This window comes from Convolutriloba macropyga, chromosome 9 (assembly GCF_964194025.1).
Source record: "Convolutriloba macropyga chromosome 9, txConMacr16.3, whole genome shotgun sequence".
NCBI classification, from domain to species: Eukaryota; Metazoa; Xenacoelomorpha; order Acoela; family Convolutidae; genus Convolutriloba; species Convolutriloba macropyga.
The window spans coordinates 4,555,823-4,574,999 of NC_134476.1; the positions used below are offsets into that span (position 1 = coordinate 4,555,823).

The window sequence follows — 19,177 nt, forward strand, 5'->3', positions numbered from 1 at the left end:
ATTCAGCTATTCTTGTTGCATTGAGGTGTACAACAACTTTTAACTCCTTAATACCCAATATTGTACATCCCTTGGCAAATGCCGCTTTAACGACTTTTGCCTCTTTTACGCCCGCGAGCAGTAGTAATTAGCCTAAATCCTGTCCTGACTTGGTGAGTTTTGGTATTAATTGCTCACTACATAATTTAGATAAACTTCTACAAAACTGGCTAATAAAAATGTCTACATTTAGGTACCAAGTAATGTTTCCACAGTTTTATCATTGAAACAAACAAACGTACCCAACATTTCTCAAGACAGTCCGCTTGGTCGAATCCTCCAAATTCTGGATGACTTTAATTCTGTACTTGAACCTCATTGCTTCTATCTCCTCGTTGGTGATTGTACCGAATAAATGGTATGCGTTGTAAATGATTTTGGCAACTAACACTGGCTTCCTCTGTTTTCGCAAACTACCGCTTCTCGACTTTTGCTTGAGAGAATCACCGTCTAGCGAGCTGGAATTTGAATCCGTTTTGCCATTTTCAGTTTTCGACCCTATACAGACATCTGGATTTAGAATTTTAACCTCTCCCCAAATGCACGACGTCCTGGTTTTACTCAGCCTGTGTGAAAAAATATATTTCCTGTTTTGTGATTCTGTATAAAAAACAAACCAATTAACCACAGACAAATCGCTCTCGAATGATACGAGGGTTAGCCTAAATAAGAGGTCAAAAACCTATTTAACAATTGCGAACTTTTTATGCTCACAGAAAGTTCCAATTATGGAGTTGTTCGACCCCTTCATGTTAGCAACAGAATTAATTTCTGAATGAGAGCAATATGGATCACGATAATATTAAGAATTTTAATCTTCCAAATTTAAACAAATCGTCGTGGAAATCTAAGTTTTAAACCTCCAACTTTTCTCTTATGAAAGCGTTTCAATTTCTCAAGTTCAGCTAAGACATTTTCTCGATCAATTACTGAAAATCATGAGTCGCAAAATAATCGATAAATCTTTTGGTAAAGGTCTTCGGGTTCACTCATTCTGTTCCGCATCTTTTACGAGGCTTCTTTAACGTTTACGAGCTTCACAAATTTTCCTTTAAATCGCGAAATAAACTAATTAGTGCAAATTTTTGTAACCATATATTGAATTGATGACCCTCAGATTGCACCTGGGCGCTAAAAAAAGTTTACTTCAGAATGCGCTCTCGCACAAAAGCAAAACATATAACCTCTTCACAACTACTGAAGAAAAGTCTCGCTCGCCTAAAAGTCTAACAAAAGAGCCGGCAGATTGCCGGAACAGCTGCGAAAGAATAGACTTGCGTGCCGTATAAGAGAGATAGAAACAGATACAAAAGTAAATTGAAAAAGTTATGTAAAAAACATTTGCTCAAAAAGCAATGCAAAAAAACATTTAGCGATAAATTAATAAAGCTTGTTAAAATTCACTGCGCAGAAGCCTTTTCATTCGGAACCTTTATTACACATTAAAACCCTTGACCTTATAACAAACTCAAATTGAACTTAAGTTTTAGAGTGCAAAATTCATTTTACTGAGTGAGGTGAGTCTAATCACAAAAATGAGCTAAAAACGTTGACAAAAGAGAGTGAGAAATGACGTCACTCGCGCAAATAACCTTAGTGAGAGGAAGAAGTCATTCAGAAAATTCTACTTCTTCAGCTTTGCTGTGTGAACAAATGTAAAACAAAAAAGAGCGTCAGACGAAACAGAAAAAAACATAGCAGGACAAGTCCTGAACTGCAATTCAAAGAATTTAAAATGACTAAACAAAAAAGACCTAGAACGGACTATGAGTGAATTGAGAAACCATTTCGGAATTGGGGATAAAACCAGATCTAAAACGGACTATGACTGGATTGCAAAAAACATTTAGAAAAAAATCTATAAAAAAATCAAAAAAGTAAAAATGGAAGCGAAAACGTTAACAAAAAACCACTAGCTAGAAAGCGAATTTTTGTTCAAACACTTTTTTTCTCACTCTACTTGAAATATAGAACGAAAAAAGTTCACGCCGCAAACCACTTGCTTTTTCGCTCTACTTCCTGTTTCGGCGTGACCAAAATCATCACTCAAATTTGACTTTAAAAATGAAAATGTGTGAACAGAAAACTGATATCTGTGATTGCAGAGAGCATCAAAGAAGACAAAGACTATCTTAATTGAAAAAAGGAAAATTAATTAAAAAGTAATTTGAACCAAAAATTCAAAAAAATTTCAATTTCTACAAATACAAATACAAAGGAAAAATAATATTTCAAGTTATCGAGAGAACTAAATTGCTCACACAAATTCGGACAGGCCACAATCAGCAAAAAAAACAACTCTAATTGTGAAAAAGCGAAAACTGTAGGAAATTACGAAAAATTTAAGAATCTTTCGCAATTCTTATCAAAACTCAAAAACATTACTTGGTACCAAAGAGCCTGCATTTAATGTACAATATAAACTGGCCATGAGCATTAAGCTTAGTTTCAGTTACAAGCAAAAGCAATACAAAACAATAATGGGCCAAGAATTGCTAAAATAGCCTGAAAAACCTCAAAATCATAACTTTATTCTGTAATAACCGTTTTGACAACATAAAAAAGCTTGAAAAAGCCGCAAGTCCACAAAAAATTCGCTCACTTAGGGAAAATTTTTTCAATCGTTGTTTCAAAAGAAGGCATGAAAAATGGAATCACTCTTTTCTCCGCTCTTCGAATTTGCTCACTGAAATTTGTTTTCAAAAATTATTCACTCCCTGAACTTCCGGTTTTCTTGCTCACTCACTAATAAAAAACATAACAGGGCAAGTCCTGACGTACAATTCCAAAATTTTTCATTAGCTAAACAACAAACTAGGCAACAAACTAAACAACAAACTAGACTATGAGTGAATTGGAAAAACAATTTAAAAAATTTAGAAAATTAAAAAAAAGAAAATCAATATCAATATACCGCATGTGAACAAAAAACTACTAGCAAAAAATGAAATTTGATTCAAACAAAAAACTAGCCGTAGAATGAACTATGAATTGAATGGGAAAAATCCGATCTAAAAACTCGAGAAAACAATTATGGAAAACGATTGCAAAAGTTAGAAAAATTTCAAAATAATTAGGATGGCCAAAAAACGTAGGCTGAAGATGATGACAGGGCTATCAATTTCCCTCAAAAAATTCTTGATTCCAACCTCAATAAGATCGCGAAAGCAAACGCCAGATAATCATCTTAAAAACTAAACAAAATTTTTCAAAACAAAATGCTCAAAATTAAGAATCAGAAAACTACTACAAATAGATTTCTAATTACTTCAATTAAGACAAAAACAAGACAACCTTCCTTGTTGTGTTTATTCTATACATGAATTCATACTAATTCAAAAAAAATTAATCATAGAAAAGAAATAAGCAACAGAATAAAATTCAAAAGCAAAAATTGTTTAAACACAATACCAGGGCCGCAAGAAAATTGCACTACAAAAAATTGAAATTATTGAGAAAAGCTTTCCAGAAAACTCTCAGTACTGCCTTATGTTGAATGAAATCAATTGCAAACCAAAATGACGAAAATCTAAGAAAAAAGTTGAAATAATTCAATTTTTTAACGACTGAAAAAATCAATTTAACGAATAGAAACGTAGGTATCAGAACAAAGCTAGAATGGTAAGCTAGAATGTAAAGAATATGGAAAAATTGTAAGGAACATCGTAACAAAAAGACCAATTCTTGATTTTTGGAAGTTTAATTACAAATTAAAAAATCAAAAAACACGAATATATTTCAGTATTCAGCATTCGAGACATAGAAAAGACAACGAGTCATCCGAGACAAAGATGCATCCTACTAAACAAAACAAAAAAGAAAAAGCAGAATTCAAATATAAGAAACATTGAGACATTTCGCAAAAAATGGTCAAAAAATTTTGAAGACTGCAATTATGACAAAAATTTAAACTGTTTTTCAAAAACTTAACGCCAAAACATGATTGAATTTTTATTGAAACGAAATTAAAGTCCCTTATAGTGCACAAACAGACCATTTCTAGTAATTAAAACCAAAATACAAACAAAAAACTGCGAAAAATTGAAAAAAAAACAACAAAAATCGGATTAGCATATGTACAATTTTATAACACAAAATTACATCGTGGTAGAGGCGTTGAGTAAACGAAATATCAAAAGAAGTTGCCATATTAACTGATTTTTGACAAAAAGACGGCCAAAAGGTCCGAAAATGAAGAATTAATAGAACAAAAGCCAAAAATTAACTAAAAAATCAAGAAATATGTGCCAATTTTGAACTTCAAACGCATTTTCAGGCTCTGCAAAACAATGTGTCATCAATATCCGAGGTTTACATTTCAATATATCATCGACTAAAATTATTTCTACAAAATCCAAATTGCAAGCAAAAAAACTGGGCCATTTAGACGAAAAAACGGCTAAAAATGGTTATCTATATCTGCCATTCAGTCAAAAACTACTTTTCAAAGTCAAGAAGTCATTCGCTAAGCGCAGCGCATGATCAAAAAACTTCTCTCGCTCAGAAAAAATTAGTTCACACGGCAATTTAAATCACTTTCGCTTTTAGGTCAAAACATCGTCTGAACGAATAGTACTTCCGGTAAAAAAAACTTAAGAAAACCAATACTCCTCTTCGAGTCGTAAAAACCAAGAGCACCGCAATATAGCTCCGCTCAGCTTACAGCTTCGCAGCTGTAAAAAGCTCACCAGAGTTCTGTCATGAATTGAAAAGCTCGTGGGTGGATAACATCGATGGTGGTTAACCATGAATTAGTGATGTACATATTAGCTATGTAGACTTATTATTTTGAGTTAAATGGGCAATCTGAAATAGAAGGTCTAGTGATCTGGTTATTTGTCCACGCATTAGCGAAATAAATTCTTTCTTTCCTTCCATCTTTAAATGTTTTTTTTACTGAGAGTACTCAGTCGCATAGCATGGCGTTTCGAGCACCCTAGTCAATTACCGAGGGCTATCTTGTAAGAGTCTTCTAAGATTACGCACTATCTTGCAAGAATGCAGCTATTTTTTGAAATTTTTCGCCGTCTATCTTGCAAGACCTCGTCATTTACAAGACAAGCGCCGGAGTTGGACTAGGGCACATTTAAAGCTACATGTACATCCCTTATATTCTAACCTGGAACAGCAGAGGTGATTTGCTCTTGATAGTTTTTGAGAGATTGGAAAAAATCCATAAAGACTGTAATGACGTCTGTCTCTTCCTTACAAGAAGCCAATTCTTCCTTGTTCTCCTCTGAAAAAAAACATTATTATAGTCTCTCGATAAAACAGAGCTCAAAGGCAAAACATTCAGTTGCCTAACATCTTATAATGCAATGCAAGGCCATCTGGCGTTGCCATAAAATTTAAGATATTTAAGCAATACTACCAATAGACTAACTGTGGAAAATATCACAAAAAATGGATCCCCTAAACAGAAGTCCACAAAACGTGTTTTCACAATTATTACAATTCCAATATTTCTTCATGGGTTGAAACTCTGCAGTTATTTTTAGCATTGCTCACATATCGTGGGCATTATCAGTTATTCTTTTCACGGCAACATCAGATAGCATTGCATTGTATCATAAGGAGGTTTATTCATATAGCCCGTTACATCGACAGGTAAAAACGCCCAAATAAAAATCGAAGCTCTTGAGTGTTTGAAGCAGCATGGCGCCGCGTATGCTTTATGGACCTCCGAAAATTAAATTTATTTCACAATAATTTGCCAGGGGTCAGGTCCAAAAACCCAAAATTATAAATATCAAAATGAAATGAACGTGGTACTCAGGAATTGGTTATTTTCATATCGAGTAGTTTGGTGCAATGGATATTGTGATACATTGAGTATTTTGCAATTGGACAAAATGTCATGCAACCGAATTGGCATTATCATAATCATAATAAACACAATCGTAATTGAAGTCAACGTTCCTCTTTTTAGACTCATTAAGTCGATAGCAAAAATCCAAGAAAAGAAATGACAAAGTGAATTGTGTAATTTAGATGCATAGTGTACCGAGAGCGGCCATTAACAAAACTCCAAAAATGCAAAGTCGTTTAAGATGTGTGGTGTAATTCTAAGCATGGAGAGACTCAGCACCCACCGAGTATAGACAAGGCAACTTGGAATATGGCTCTAGCTCCGTCGCAGAAGAAACAGTCGATGATATGTGTGGCACAGTTGAATGGCATCACAGACAGGAACAGAGTCAGGAACCAGGACAGAGACACCATCGTCAACACGTCCAGATCTGCCAGTCTAAACAACAAAAACTACAAACAATTAAACATAAACCCACAAACGTCGGATGAACTGCTCTCGTTAGAAAAGCCACTAAGCCACAATGATGTTGATTCTTTTTCGCTCACAATCGCTTTTATATTAACAGCAAACTTTATTTCACAACGAGAGCAACTTAGATCACTCAATAATGAAATAAAATGCGAAAAATTAACTCAAGAAGTCATAGAACGTCCTAAAACGAAGGCGCAAAAACGGTCAAGCAAAAACATTGCACAAAAAACAAACACGTTTACAATAAATGCTTCAAACTTCGTTCGAGTGCAATTAATAACGGGAAAAACTGCGAAATTTCAAAAGTGACCAAATTGAAAAAAAAACATAGCTGGAAGACTGCCAGAAAATAGCCGCAATATCTTCGTAGAAATGCAGTCTCAAAAAGATAGTATGAAAAACATACCAAAAATTTTTATTAAATGCTCCGATGTTTTATTTTGATTAACAATCTGTCAAACAAATTGCTGCTTCTAATAGCTGCTCTCAAATAACCGTAAATTAGAGTGGCACACACTCACTTGATCTTATCTCTTTGAATTAAAGTAAAGAACAGTCAGTTTTAAGTCAGGAAGTCATTTTTGAGAGAGGTAAGTCACTTGTGACCAAAAACTTCACCAAACGAATGAACAAAAAACTCCATCCACTAAGAGTGAAAAATGACGCCACGCACGCAATTCAGTTGAAAAGGCATGAACAAAAAGCAGATTTGAAGTGGTTGTGACGTCATCTGGTCGTAACAAAAATCTTGACAAAAAAAACACAGCCCGAAAAATGCCGGAAACGACTCAAAGAGTCGTCTTCGTGAAAGAATTGAATTTTAAAACTTTTTCCATGTGACTACTAAAAACGAAACTAGCTGGCAGATTGCCAGAAAATAGCCGCAATAGCTTTGTAGATCTGCAGTCTAAAAAAAACAGTAAAAAAAGGATCAACAAAAAAATTAGTCTTTTCATTGAAGGCTGATATGTTATTTTGATTAAAAATCTGTATAAGTTTTTGCTGCCTATATTAGCTCCCTCTAATAACCATCATTTAGAGTGACACACACCCATTTGACCTTATCTCTTTGAATTGAAGTGAATAAAAGTCAAATTCAAAGTGAGGAAGTCATTTTTGAGAGTGAGGCAAGTCAAGTGTGACCAAAAATTTAATCACGCAAAAAAAAACAAAAAAAACTCGATCTACTAAGAGCGAAAAATAACGTCACGCAAGCACTTACTTTATATTGCATGAAAGAATGAACAAAAAGCAGATTTGAAGTCGTTGTGACGTTCATATGGTCGTAACAAAAATCGCCACCACGAAACAAAAAAGCAAGAGCAGGCCAATAATAGCCCCAACTATCGCTGTGTGGCAATTTAAAAAATTGAGTCAAAAAATAAAATGAGCTCAGAAAATAAACTGAACTAAAAAATTAGATTACACCTATATCAGGGCTCTATGGGTTTATCCCGTTTCTATTTCTGATTTCGTTTTTTGATACTGACTCTGTTCATTTTCAATTTCTTTGCTGAGCAACTGCTGTCTAAAGCCACTTTTAGCAGAAAGAGAGCAGAGGGAAACTGGCCGAGAGAAGTCAAAAAACATTTCATGCAAAACCTTGAACAAGCTGTGAAATAAGATAAAGCGAAAAATTATAGTTCGACGAATTAAAAAAATATGAGCGCTATAATAGCCTGCTAGGAAGCTGAGGCTACTATTAACATCAAAGTCGCGAACAGCAAAGTCATTTCAGTCTCCCAAAACTTTATTTTGAAAGAAACATTTGAACACTGCAAGAAATGGCCCAAAATTGTGACAAAGATTATCGATTTCCGTAAGTTCTCTCAATCAAAAACAATTTTAAATATAGAAACAAAAATCAGTAGGTAACTGAAAAGAAACATTGTCGCTTTAACTATAAACATTATTTGTTGCTTTAAATCAAAATGAACGCGACAAAACAAACATCGACCAAAAAAATAATCAAATCAAAAGTAATCATGAAGAAGTCTTAAGAGACAGAACAATATTCAAACGCAAAAATTCGTCTGTTACCAAAACCAAGCACTTAGAAAAATTGCAGAATGAGAAGGTTGTTCAAAACTTGTAAAACTGAAGCTAGCAGTTAGCAAAACCTCAGTGCCATATGTATTGCGAACAAAAAAAAGACTTCGAAAACTTCGAATACAAAAAATTTTAGTTCAAACCGATAATTTTCAATAAAGGCAGAGCGAATAGGTCTGAGGAGAATGCTAGAAAAAAAAATACTAGAAGTGGAGAATACTCACAATGTGAAAAAATTCAGATTTGAAAAACCTGCAATTTCTGAAAAATCAAAAAACTAAATTGGAAACTCTAATAAGAAATCAAAATAAAGAGGTACAAAAAATTGTTTTTTGTTATTAGGTTATCGAGGTTTAAGAATATAAGATAGCCATCTTCATGTCCCAGTAAGAAGTGAAAACAGCTCAATTGCGAAACAGTGAAACAATGCAAAAAATGTTATTATGTTAAAATTTTTCCTTGAATTTATATTTCCTTAAATAGTTACCGCCAAAACAAATTCAAAAATTTGGCATTAAAATGAAACCAAAATTACCCCCCGTTCACCAAAAAACTTTTTATGGTAAAAATTAAATCAAGAATTTTTTATTCGACGTAAAAACAGAAAACAGAAAACTATTACAAAAACCGCCGAACTCGGATTAGTATGTGTGCAATTTCATAAAACAAAAACAACTCCCGCCAAAAACAGGAAGTTGCACCAGGAATCATCAAAAAAAAAAAACGGTGCCATATTAACCAGTTTGAATGAAGAAAAAATCCGCTCAAAGAGCCAAAAATGAAGAAACTAATGAAAAAAGATCCAACAATTGACAAAAAATTGAGAAATTTGGTCTAATTTTGCACCTGAAACGCAATATATAGCTCTCTGAAACATTGTGCTATCAATTTCAGATGGTTGCAATTTAAAGCTGCATCGATCAAAACTTACTTCTACAAAAAACCAAGTTACAATGAAAAAAATTGTGCAAAACGGACGAAAACACGGCTAAAAACTGTCATATATACGCGCCAATATCTCAAAAACTTCGAAGTCAAAAAGTCATTCACTGAAAGCAGCGCATGAACAAAAGACCTCTCTCGCTCAGTTAACAAGGCAATTTTAGTCACTTTCAATTTTAGGTCGAAACGCCACCTGAAAAAAGTACTTCCGGTAAAAAAAACCTTAAAGCCAACACTCTTCTTCGAGTCGTTAAAACCCTAAGAAAACAACTATTCGAGTCGTAAAAAAGAAACTCCGAAAACTACTCGAAGTCATATCCCCGCCCAAAAAACTGGCTTTTCAAATCGCCAATGTCTCCTCGCAGAAGGCATCAGTACAGAAAACAACGGTCTTAAGTCAAAGAATCAGAAGAAAATTGTCAAAAAACTCAATTCAATTATATTTTCCATGTAACAAAAGTACACATTCAAATTAAAACAGCTGTTTCATGAATGTAAACATTTTGTTGAAACACAAAAAAATCAGTCGAGCCTTAACGAGCTCACAAACATCTCTATTTTCAAAGAAAAGGAGAAAAAATGAACAAAAGTTCTCTAAAAATTCATTTTTTTTGTCAAATTGCATGGAAAGAGACAACTGTGCAGCAAATCATCTTTGATAGTAAATAGAGCCTACAGTCATCAGGCTTTAATTCAATTACCAATAACTTCAATAAAACAATACAATGGGCCAAAAAAAGCAAAAAGATTCAGCAAAATTGATAAGAAACCCTCAAATTAATCAGCAAAAAGACGAGAAACCGAATATAAATTAGATGAAACAATAGTTTGAAATCAAACTAAGACCCCAATAACTTTTGTGGAAAGTAATTATCAGTCAAAATGTTTAAACGGCATTTCAAGTAAATTCTCAGTGCCGCACTGTCAAATGAAATCAAATAAAAACAAAATTAAAATCTTAGAAAAAGGCTAAGCTCATTATTTTTAACAACTGATAAAAGCAAAGCTGACTAGAACTATAGGTCTCAGGACAATGATAGACTGATACATGCTAGAATGCGGAGAATAAGTAGAGAAAAAAACAGTCTAGTTCTTGATTTTTGAAAGTTAAAAACCAAAAAAAAAGAAGTGAAAACGACTATATTTTCTTATGTAGCATAAAATTGAAGAGCTATCCTCCTGTATAAATTAAAGTTTAGTTCGAAGATAGTTCAAAGATTGGAAAAAAAATCACTGTTGTCAGAGCAATAAAACTGTCAAAAAAGATCAAAATTGCACCTGTGAAAGAAATTTCGTAGAAATTCAAATACTGAACGCCGCAACATCATTCAATTATGATTTAACAAAACTATGGTGCGTGACAGTTCACAAGTGACATTTTCTAGTAATTAAATCCAATAAAGGAACAAAGAAAAATTAGCGGAAAACTTCCAAAATCGGGCAAGCACAAGAACAATTCTGTTAAACAAAAATACCTCACGTTATATACAGGCATTCAACGCATGAAACCTCAAACGTAAATTGACATATGTACTAATTTTTGAAAATTTGAAAAAAAAAACAAATCCACTTTAGGATCAAAAGTAAAAAAAATATTGAAAAATCCAAAAATTGACAAAAATGAGCCAATTTGCCAATTTTGTACTTTAAAGGCAATATTAGGCTCTCAAAAACAGTGTAGTATCGATTTCAGATGGCTGCATATTCATGCGGAATCAACCAAAATGTACTTCTACAAAAACCAAGTTATAAATTAAAAAATTGGACCAAACAGACAAAAGACGGCTAAAAATTCATCTATATGCGCCAATCTCTCAAAAACACTTTTCAAAGTCAAAAAGTCATTCAAAGAACGCAACGTATGAACAAAAGACTTTTCTCGCTCAGAAAAATTTAGTTCACGGCAATTTTATTCACTTTCATTATTAGGTCAAAACTTCCGGTAAAAAAACCTTAAGAAAACCAAGACTCCTCTTCGAGTCATAAAAACCAAGAAAAAAATCCTCTTCGAGTCGTAAAAGAACCAAGAGAGGGCCAATAATAGCCCCAGCTATCCATGGCGGCTGTTAAAAAACATCGACACCTTATAATAGCTAAGTGCCATTTTTGAAACTTTTATTTCAGAGCTGTTTCATTCAGTTTTCATTTCAACAAACATAGCCGGCAGATTGCCGGAATAGCTGTGAAAGAATAGACTTGCGTGCCTTATGAAACAGATACAGACATAAGTTGAAAAAGTTATCGACGCCGCTCAAAAAGCTATATAAAAAAATACGATAAATTAATAAAGCTTGTTAAAATTCAATGCGCAGAAGCCTTTTCAATAGGAACCCTTATTACACGTATGAGTTCCTTTGACCTCAAACTAATTCAAAATAAACTTAAGTTTTAAAGTGCAAAAGTCATTTTATTGAGTGAGGTAAGTCACTTATGATCAAAATCTAATCACGCAAAAAAATTTTGCTAGAGAGAGTGAGAAGCGACGTCACGCGCGCAAAAGCTGTTTGTGAGAGGAAGAAGAAAACTTGACTTTTCAGCTTTGAGGTGTGAACAAACGTAAAACGAAAAAGAGCGTCAGACGACAAAAAAACAGCAGGACAGGTCCTGACGTACAATTCAAAGAATGGCTAAACAAAAAAACGACCTGGAACAGATTATTAGTGAATTGGGAAAACCATTTCTGAAAAAAGATCCAAACCTTCTAAAAACAGTAAATCTAACCAACTAACGTCGGGCGAATTGCTCTCAAACGACCTGCGAGCGGTTGGCTTTGTCATTACCTAGCCACAGTTTAGAAAAACTGCCAATACAGCAAAATACAGCAAAATTTTTAAAAGCTTCCAGATTTCGCAGTGAAAATGTTAAGAACTAATTTTTGTCTCTGGATTTATGTTAGTTAATTCATCTGCATGACTTGAAAAGCTTCGTCGGCCAGCAAGGATTGTAAAAGGTCAAAAAAATTCAAGTTTTGAAAACAATCGGAAATTTTAACGAAATCTTACTGAAATTCAATATTAAAATCTTTGAAACCATTTCATTGTCTCATGAGACTATCTCGTATCCCTATTTCAAGCTTTAAAAAGTTTCAATCGCTCAAAGATCCAAAAACTTGGAACATGAAAATTTTCCAAAAATTTGACAAAATTAAACTTTATCAACAAATTGCTCAAGCTGGAGTTGTTAAAATAATGATAACAATTCCATTAACTCTAGAAACCATGCGACAGCCTATCATCAAACCTTGGAAGAGAATTAGGACCCTGGTGTCGGAAAAAATGATAAAAAATTCAAGAAGATTAAAAAAAACATGAGAAAAATTGAAAATATTTTTAAAAACTGTTGATATTAAAATCTTGAAAAACATTGAATTACATCTAGAAGCTATGCAGTAACTTATAATCAAACCCTCAAGAATGTTCGCTGGCCCTTGAGTTTGGAGACGCCTAGAAAATGACAAAATTTAAAACAACTTGATGAAAAAATTGCAAGTTTCATCAAAATTTTGCTAAAAATTGTGATAATGAGTAAAACAATTCCAAGGCCAAAAAAAACTTTAGTACCCTATTACCAAACGCTATAGAAGACTTCCTGGCTCCTGGGGCTCGGAAAACTTACATAATGACAACAAATTTTATTTGAAAGTTTTAAAAAAAATTGCTAACATTCGCAATGTTAAAATGAACGGAAAAACCATTCCATTACCACTGGAAACTTTGCAGTAACCTAATATCAAACTCTGGAGGAGGGGCCTCACTGGCTCTTGAGGCTGGAGAAACCTAAGAAGGACAAGAAAATGAAAAAACTGAAAAAAATGGAAGTTAAATCAAAAAAATTACTTATATTTGTCATATTAAAAAATTGAAGCTCTTACATGGCAAAAAAAATTTTCGGTGATTTATTATCCAACCCTTAAGGAAGTGTCTTGGCCCGTGCATCAAATGTTGAAACCATCGCATTCGTCCCATCGCAAACCATCAAATGTTGAAACCATCGCATTTGAAACAATCTTGGCCCCTGCGCATTCGTGATGTTAAAATGTTGAAACCATTGCACTACCACTAAAAACTATGCGGTAACCTATTATGAAACTCTAGAGGAGGTTCCTTCCCACCCAGGGCTGAAGCAACTCAAAAAATTACAAAAATTTTTAAAAATAAAACTTAAGATAAAATTGCGTGTATTTAGCGTTGTTCGTCAGTAGCCACGGGTGGGGGTCGGGGGTGCACTAGGGGTCTGATGAGGAGGGCGGGGGTGGGGGGGGGGAGCAACAGCGGCGGTGGGGGGGGGGGCAATAGTGGGCGAGGTCAGCAGTGGGGATGGGGTGTCATCAACCTCTAAGAACTGCCATTCACACCATAAGTGTAAGTCTCCAAAACAGTTTGAGCTCAAAGAGATCTGAAGGACTCTAAGAGCACTTAATACCCACTGGGCGCTACCTGTTTATACTGTTTTCGAGGACGAAAAGTCGAAAGCGTCAGACGAAAAATCGATCAAACGAAAAATCGCATTAAAAAAAGACCGACAGGACTAATATAATTGCTACAAAGTTCGTTTGAGAGCAATTAAAAATCAAAGTGAAATTGCCGCATGTGAACAAAAAACCACTAGCGAAAAAAATCGATTCAAACAAAAAACTAGGCCCAGAACGAACTATGAATGAATTGGGGAAAACATTTAGAAAAAAAATCCGAACCAAAAAAATCGAAAAAACAGTAAATATCAAAGTGAAATTTCAGCATGTGAACAAAAAACCACTAGCGAGAAAGCGAATTTGTGTTCAAACACCGCTTTCTCACTCTACTTGAAAATTAGCCCAAAAAACATTTTACGCCGCATTACCACTCGCTTTTTCGGTCCATTTCCTGTTTCGCCGTCACCAAAATCACTACTCTCATTCGACTTCAAAAATCATGAAAATGTGTGTACAGATCTTTAAAAAAAACAGGAGCACCGCAATATAGCTCCGCGCAGCTTACAGCTTCGCAGATATAACAAACATAGCCGGCAGATTGCCGGAATAGCTGCGAAATAGACTTGCGTGCCGTAAAATACAGATGGAAAAAGATACAGAAGTGAGTTGATAATAGTTATCGCCGCCGCCTATAAAACTTACAAGTTTATTTCAAAGGAGGTTGTTTTTGGGTGCAAAAAAAGTTTCCCTGTCGCGTCTCGAACCGGCGATCTCCGGATTAACAGCCAGTCACCTTAACCACTCGGCTGTCGGACCATACAATCTGTGTTCTTACAATCAAATTTGTTTTAGGAACAGATTCTGTTTCTGAATAACCGCAATTTAGGTCACGCAGAAAGCGTGAAATCAAGCGCGAAAAAGCCATTTAAGGAGTGACGAGACAGAATGTTCTAGAACAAATGTAAAACGAAAATAAAGCGTCAGACGATGAAACAAAAAAAACCAAGAGCACCGCAATATAGCTACGCTCAGCTTACAGCTTCGCAGCTATAATAAAGCAATCATCTCACAACTGAATTCTATTTCAGACATAATTCCTGGAACAGATATCGGAGAGAAATTAATACGCGTGTACACCTCAGCTTACGTTACACCTAAAAAACCCTTTCTTAACAGTAACACTAGAAAGAGCTCAATTAAATCCCAGCACCTCTATCAAAGAAATTAAAAATTATTTCGATTTCTCTTGACTTCAACTTAATGCATCATTATACCAACCAACCTCTGAGCCAACTCGGGCATGAACTTCTCACACAACTCAGTCAGCACATGCTGGTCCACTTGTGCCCCCACGACCCTGGTATTGTAGTAGTCTGGCAGCAACCTCTCACAAAGAGCAGTTAGAAGCCAGAAGGCATCCTCTTCCGCACAGTAGAGAAGAATGACACTGCTCACTATGTTCATAGCTTGACAATAACCTGCAACAGGACATACACTGCAAGAAATTTACCATTTAATAACAACATTAAAAATTTGTCAGGAAATAAATGTAAACTACTAAGATGACTAATAAAACCTAAAACAAAGTCAAAAAATGAAAAAAAATCCAATCGAGCCGACAGAACTTTAAAAAATTATCAAAAATCTTGATATAATACTTGTACACCTAACAATGAAAATATCAAACTGCTCGCAAAGCAGAAGGCAAGGAATTCTAGGCTCTCAAAAAACTTTCTATTTTCGGAGGAAAATTTAAAACTGCAAGAAATTGGCAAAATTTTTTCATCAATTTTTCTTCATTTTTCTCAATGAAAGCAATACACTATACCATAAAAACAGTAATCAAAAGGTAACAAAAAAACTTTGAGCATTCGCCGTCGTTTCACTTCCCAATGAACGCTATAAAACAATACGAAAATCGAATAGAAATTAATCACCAAAAAGACAAAACAGAACAAACATTGAAGGGCAAAAATATTTCATTGCAGTGTAACCCAGCTCCAAAAGTGTTCACAGATGAAAAAAAACAATTTTTTACAAAAGAATTTTTTCGGTGCCGCATAGCATTAAAATCAATTGCAAACAAAAAAAGGAAGTATGAAACCATTAAATTTTTCAACAACTAAGAAAACAGAGTAATAAAATTATACGTCTTAAAATAAAATAACTAACGAAAAACTTAGGGTAAAGAAAAACTAAATATGTGCTAGAAAGTGGAGAACACAAAAATTTTCAGAAAGACGAACAAAAAACGAATTCGTAATATTTGAAAGTTAAAAATCAAATTTCATATTTAAAAAAATCATGTAAAAAGCAGGGAATTTTCATTATTGAGCAATAGAGGCTCAAAATAATTACATAACCATTATCCTGTCTACGAACAAAGTGAAAAAAAGACTCGAAACACAATCAATTCGAAAAAAGCCCTAAAAACTTGTTCAAACTTCAATTATGAAAAAGGGTTCATCTGAATTTCAAAGTCCTATCGCCAAAAAATAATTAAAATGAACTAAACAAAATTGAAACCCCTGGCGGTGCACATAAAGATGTTTGATAGTAATGAAACTCAAAATGAAAACAACAAAAAATTTAAGATGAAACCAGCCAAAATAGGGTTAGTATTTGTACAATTTCAAAAAACAAAAACACCTGCCGTAAAAAATGGCAAATTATCAAAGAAACGTTGCCGTATACACCGATTTGATAGAAAAACCTCCACTCATCCAGAAATGAATAAATAATTGAAAACAACTCCAAAAATTAACTAAAATATGAGAAATATGTGCCCATTTTGCACTTCATTCAAACGCAATATTTGGCTCTAAAGAACAATTCGGTATCAACGTCAGAGAGTTACATATTAATGCAGCATCGATCAAAACTTATTGCTACAAAAAAACCCAATTACAAGCAAAAAATTTGGGCCAAACGGAAAAAATGGTTAAAAACTGTCATATATGCGTCATTCTCTCAAAAACACTTTTCAAAGTCAAAAAGTCATTTACTGAACGCAGCGCATGATCAAATAACTTCTCTCGCTGAAAAAAAAGTTAGTTCACATTGCAGTTTTACTCACTTTCGGTTTTAGTTCAAAACGCCGTTTGAACAAATAGTACTTACGGTAAATAAAACCTCAAGAAAACCAATACTCCTCTTCGAGTCGTAAAAAAGGAGAGCGCATAAATAATAGCCGTTTGAGAGGCTGACGGCTGCTATTAAACAACAAATTGTTTACCTATGTTAGGGTTGCGTCTGGCATATGCGTTGAGAACCCTTCTGAGAGCTGCAATGCCAACATTGCTCTGGAATGCTGGGTGCTCTGGAAGTGACCTGTGCAGATCTCTCTCAATTTCGTCCGGCGCCACCGCGTCCGCTGCAAACATGTTCATAAATAAAGGCGAACAAATAAGGTCCAGATATAGAAGTCACCGATTAAGCAGATATATAACATAACCGACCGAATTGCCCTCAAACGAGAAGGGGTCGCAACCGCCAGTAGATGAGAGTACTGGGGGTGTGCTGGGGTGAGTGGGGGAGGGGGGTTGACTTGCGTCAAACCAAACTTTCAAGATTTCAAGATTAAGAACACCCCGTTACACCATTAAATTGTCTCCTCAAAACAGTTTTGGTGAATCGCATTCTTGGACACTGGTTAGGCGTAAGGCTCAACGACAACTTAATGCCCTCAGAGCCTTACGTGTTCGTAATATGCTGCTACTTGCGGCTCTGGGAACAAAGTCAAAAGGCCGTTAAAAGTCAAAATGGACAGACGAAAAATCGGTCAAGCGAAAAATTGCATAAAAAAGACCGACAGGACTAATTAATTGCTACAAACTTCGCTTGAGAGCACTTAAACGACTAAAATCAGTTTTCACTCTTTGAGATTACGTAAAATGTTGCGAGTGAGTGAGTGAGACGTACGTCTGTTGGGTGTGGAGTAGACGAGTCTCTCGTAGTAGCCAGGGTGCAGATTCTTGTCATGCAGAGCCCCACTGTAGACCATCCACATCTCACCACGATACAACTCAGGCAGACCCTTCCGAATCAACTGCAGTGTTTCTGAAATTCACAAATTCCATTAAGAAAAATTGCCCAGCTACCATCGTTACCAAGAGTTTTGTTGCTTATCCGCAAGTGAACGAAACAATGCTCACAATGGTTTGTATAGTCTAATAAGACATGCGCCTATCCATCATAAGGACCCTTCCGAATCAACTGCAGTGTTTCTGAAATTTTAAAATTAATTACAAATAGCTCAGCTGCCTCCTAGCCACCCCCCCCCCCCCGGTACCAATATTATTCTCGCTTAAGGGTATGTGAAGCTTATGGGCATCTCTTATAACCAATTCGCTTGTTTTTTTTTTTTGTTCCTCGAGGCATACATTCAACAAGTAGAGCTTCTTGTCAAGCTATGTGAAGCTTCTCTTACGCACAATTTACATTAGGTTGTTCTCTCTCGACCTTCTAACATTTTTCCCATTTCTTTTATTTGTCAAACAATAACAAGCAGCCAATCAGAAGCTGCAAATTCAATCAAATTTGATCTCTCTCTACCTTGCGTCCTGTACATGGAGGCTCCTCTGCCGTACTTGTCAAAATGGTCTTTCCATTGACCCTGTTTGACCTCCTCCTTCCTCTGGTGGGGGGACTTCTGATGTTCGCCCTCAGCACCCAACAGAGTGTCTGAGTCATTCTCAGATGAGGGTTGATGCTTGCTAGTTGAAGCGGTTGCTGCAGCCGAAGATGCGTTGTCATTGAAGCCCGTCTGATTGAACAGAGTGATCAGAGCCGGTTGCAACTCAAAAGGATCTGAAATAGAAGCCAGTTTTAAAGCCAACTCTTTACCTATATATATAGACTTCCAAAATCAATTTGAGCAATGGCAAAAGATGAGACTTCACAAACAACGACAATTGTAATGTTGAAATGCTGATAAGAAAAGTAAACAGCAAAAATGACTAAAGCAAAAGCGACTTGATAAAAAAACCGACATTTAACAGATTACATCTAATCGACGACGGAGCTCTGAAAATTCTAGTAAGTTGTGAGCAGGGTCATGTGTGGAAAACTCCCTCTTTAATAAAGTCATTTGCTCAAAGTGCATACAAAAAATACGCAAAATTCTAGAAAACAGTGGGCAATTTGTGAAAATTGAATCGGCTTCGCAATTCCATTCTCATGATTAACAGGAATCAAAATGAATTCATAGAACATAACCTACTAGCGTCGGGCAAATTGCTCTCAAGCTTAATGCCCACTGGGCGCTACCTGTTTATTCCTTTTTTGAGGACGAAAAATCAAATGGGTCAAAAAAAAATCGATCAAGCGAAAAATCGCATTATAAAGACCAACAGGACTATTATAATTGCTACAAACTTCGTTTGAGAGCAATTAATCAGGATTTGCAAGCAACGCATGCTATCTGAGTTATGCGAAATGACATAAAATTTGTT

General features: G+C 35.1%; 2 protein-coding genes across 2 annotated transcripts in view; both read right to left on the reverse strand.

Moving 5' to 3' along the window:
- Nucleotides 1-19,177, reverse strand: part of LOC142345572 (dynein regulatory complex protein 9-like) — a 216,791-nt gene that overhangs the window by 186,607 nt on the left and 11,007 nt on the right. The gene's annotated exons all lie outside the window — the stretch shown is intronic.
- The window catches only part of LOC142345570 (TBC1 domain family member 9B-like), a 64,212-nt gene that overhangs the window by 10,797 nt on the left and 34,238 nt on the right, over nt 1-19,177 (reverse strand). Inside the window, exons 11-17 of the mRNA XM_075397673.1 lie at nt 18,279-18,533; nt 17,646-17,783; nt 16,960-17,097; nt 15,007-15,202; nt 6,132-6,286; nt 5,159-5,275; nt 282-537 (exon numbers count right to left, since the gene is read on the reverse strand). Coding sequence (XP_075253788.1) covers nt 282-537; nt 5,159-5,275; nt 6,132-6,286; nt 15,007-15,202; nt 16,960-17,097; nt 17,646-17,783; nt 18,279-18,533 — 1,255 coding nt within the window. The remainder of the gene's footprint in view (nt 1-281; nt 538-5,158; nt 5,276-6,131; nt 6,287-15,006; nt 15,203-16,959; nt 17,098-17,645; nt 17,784-18,278; nt 18,534-19,177) is intronic.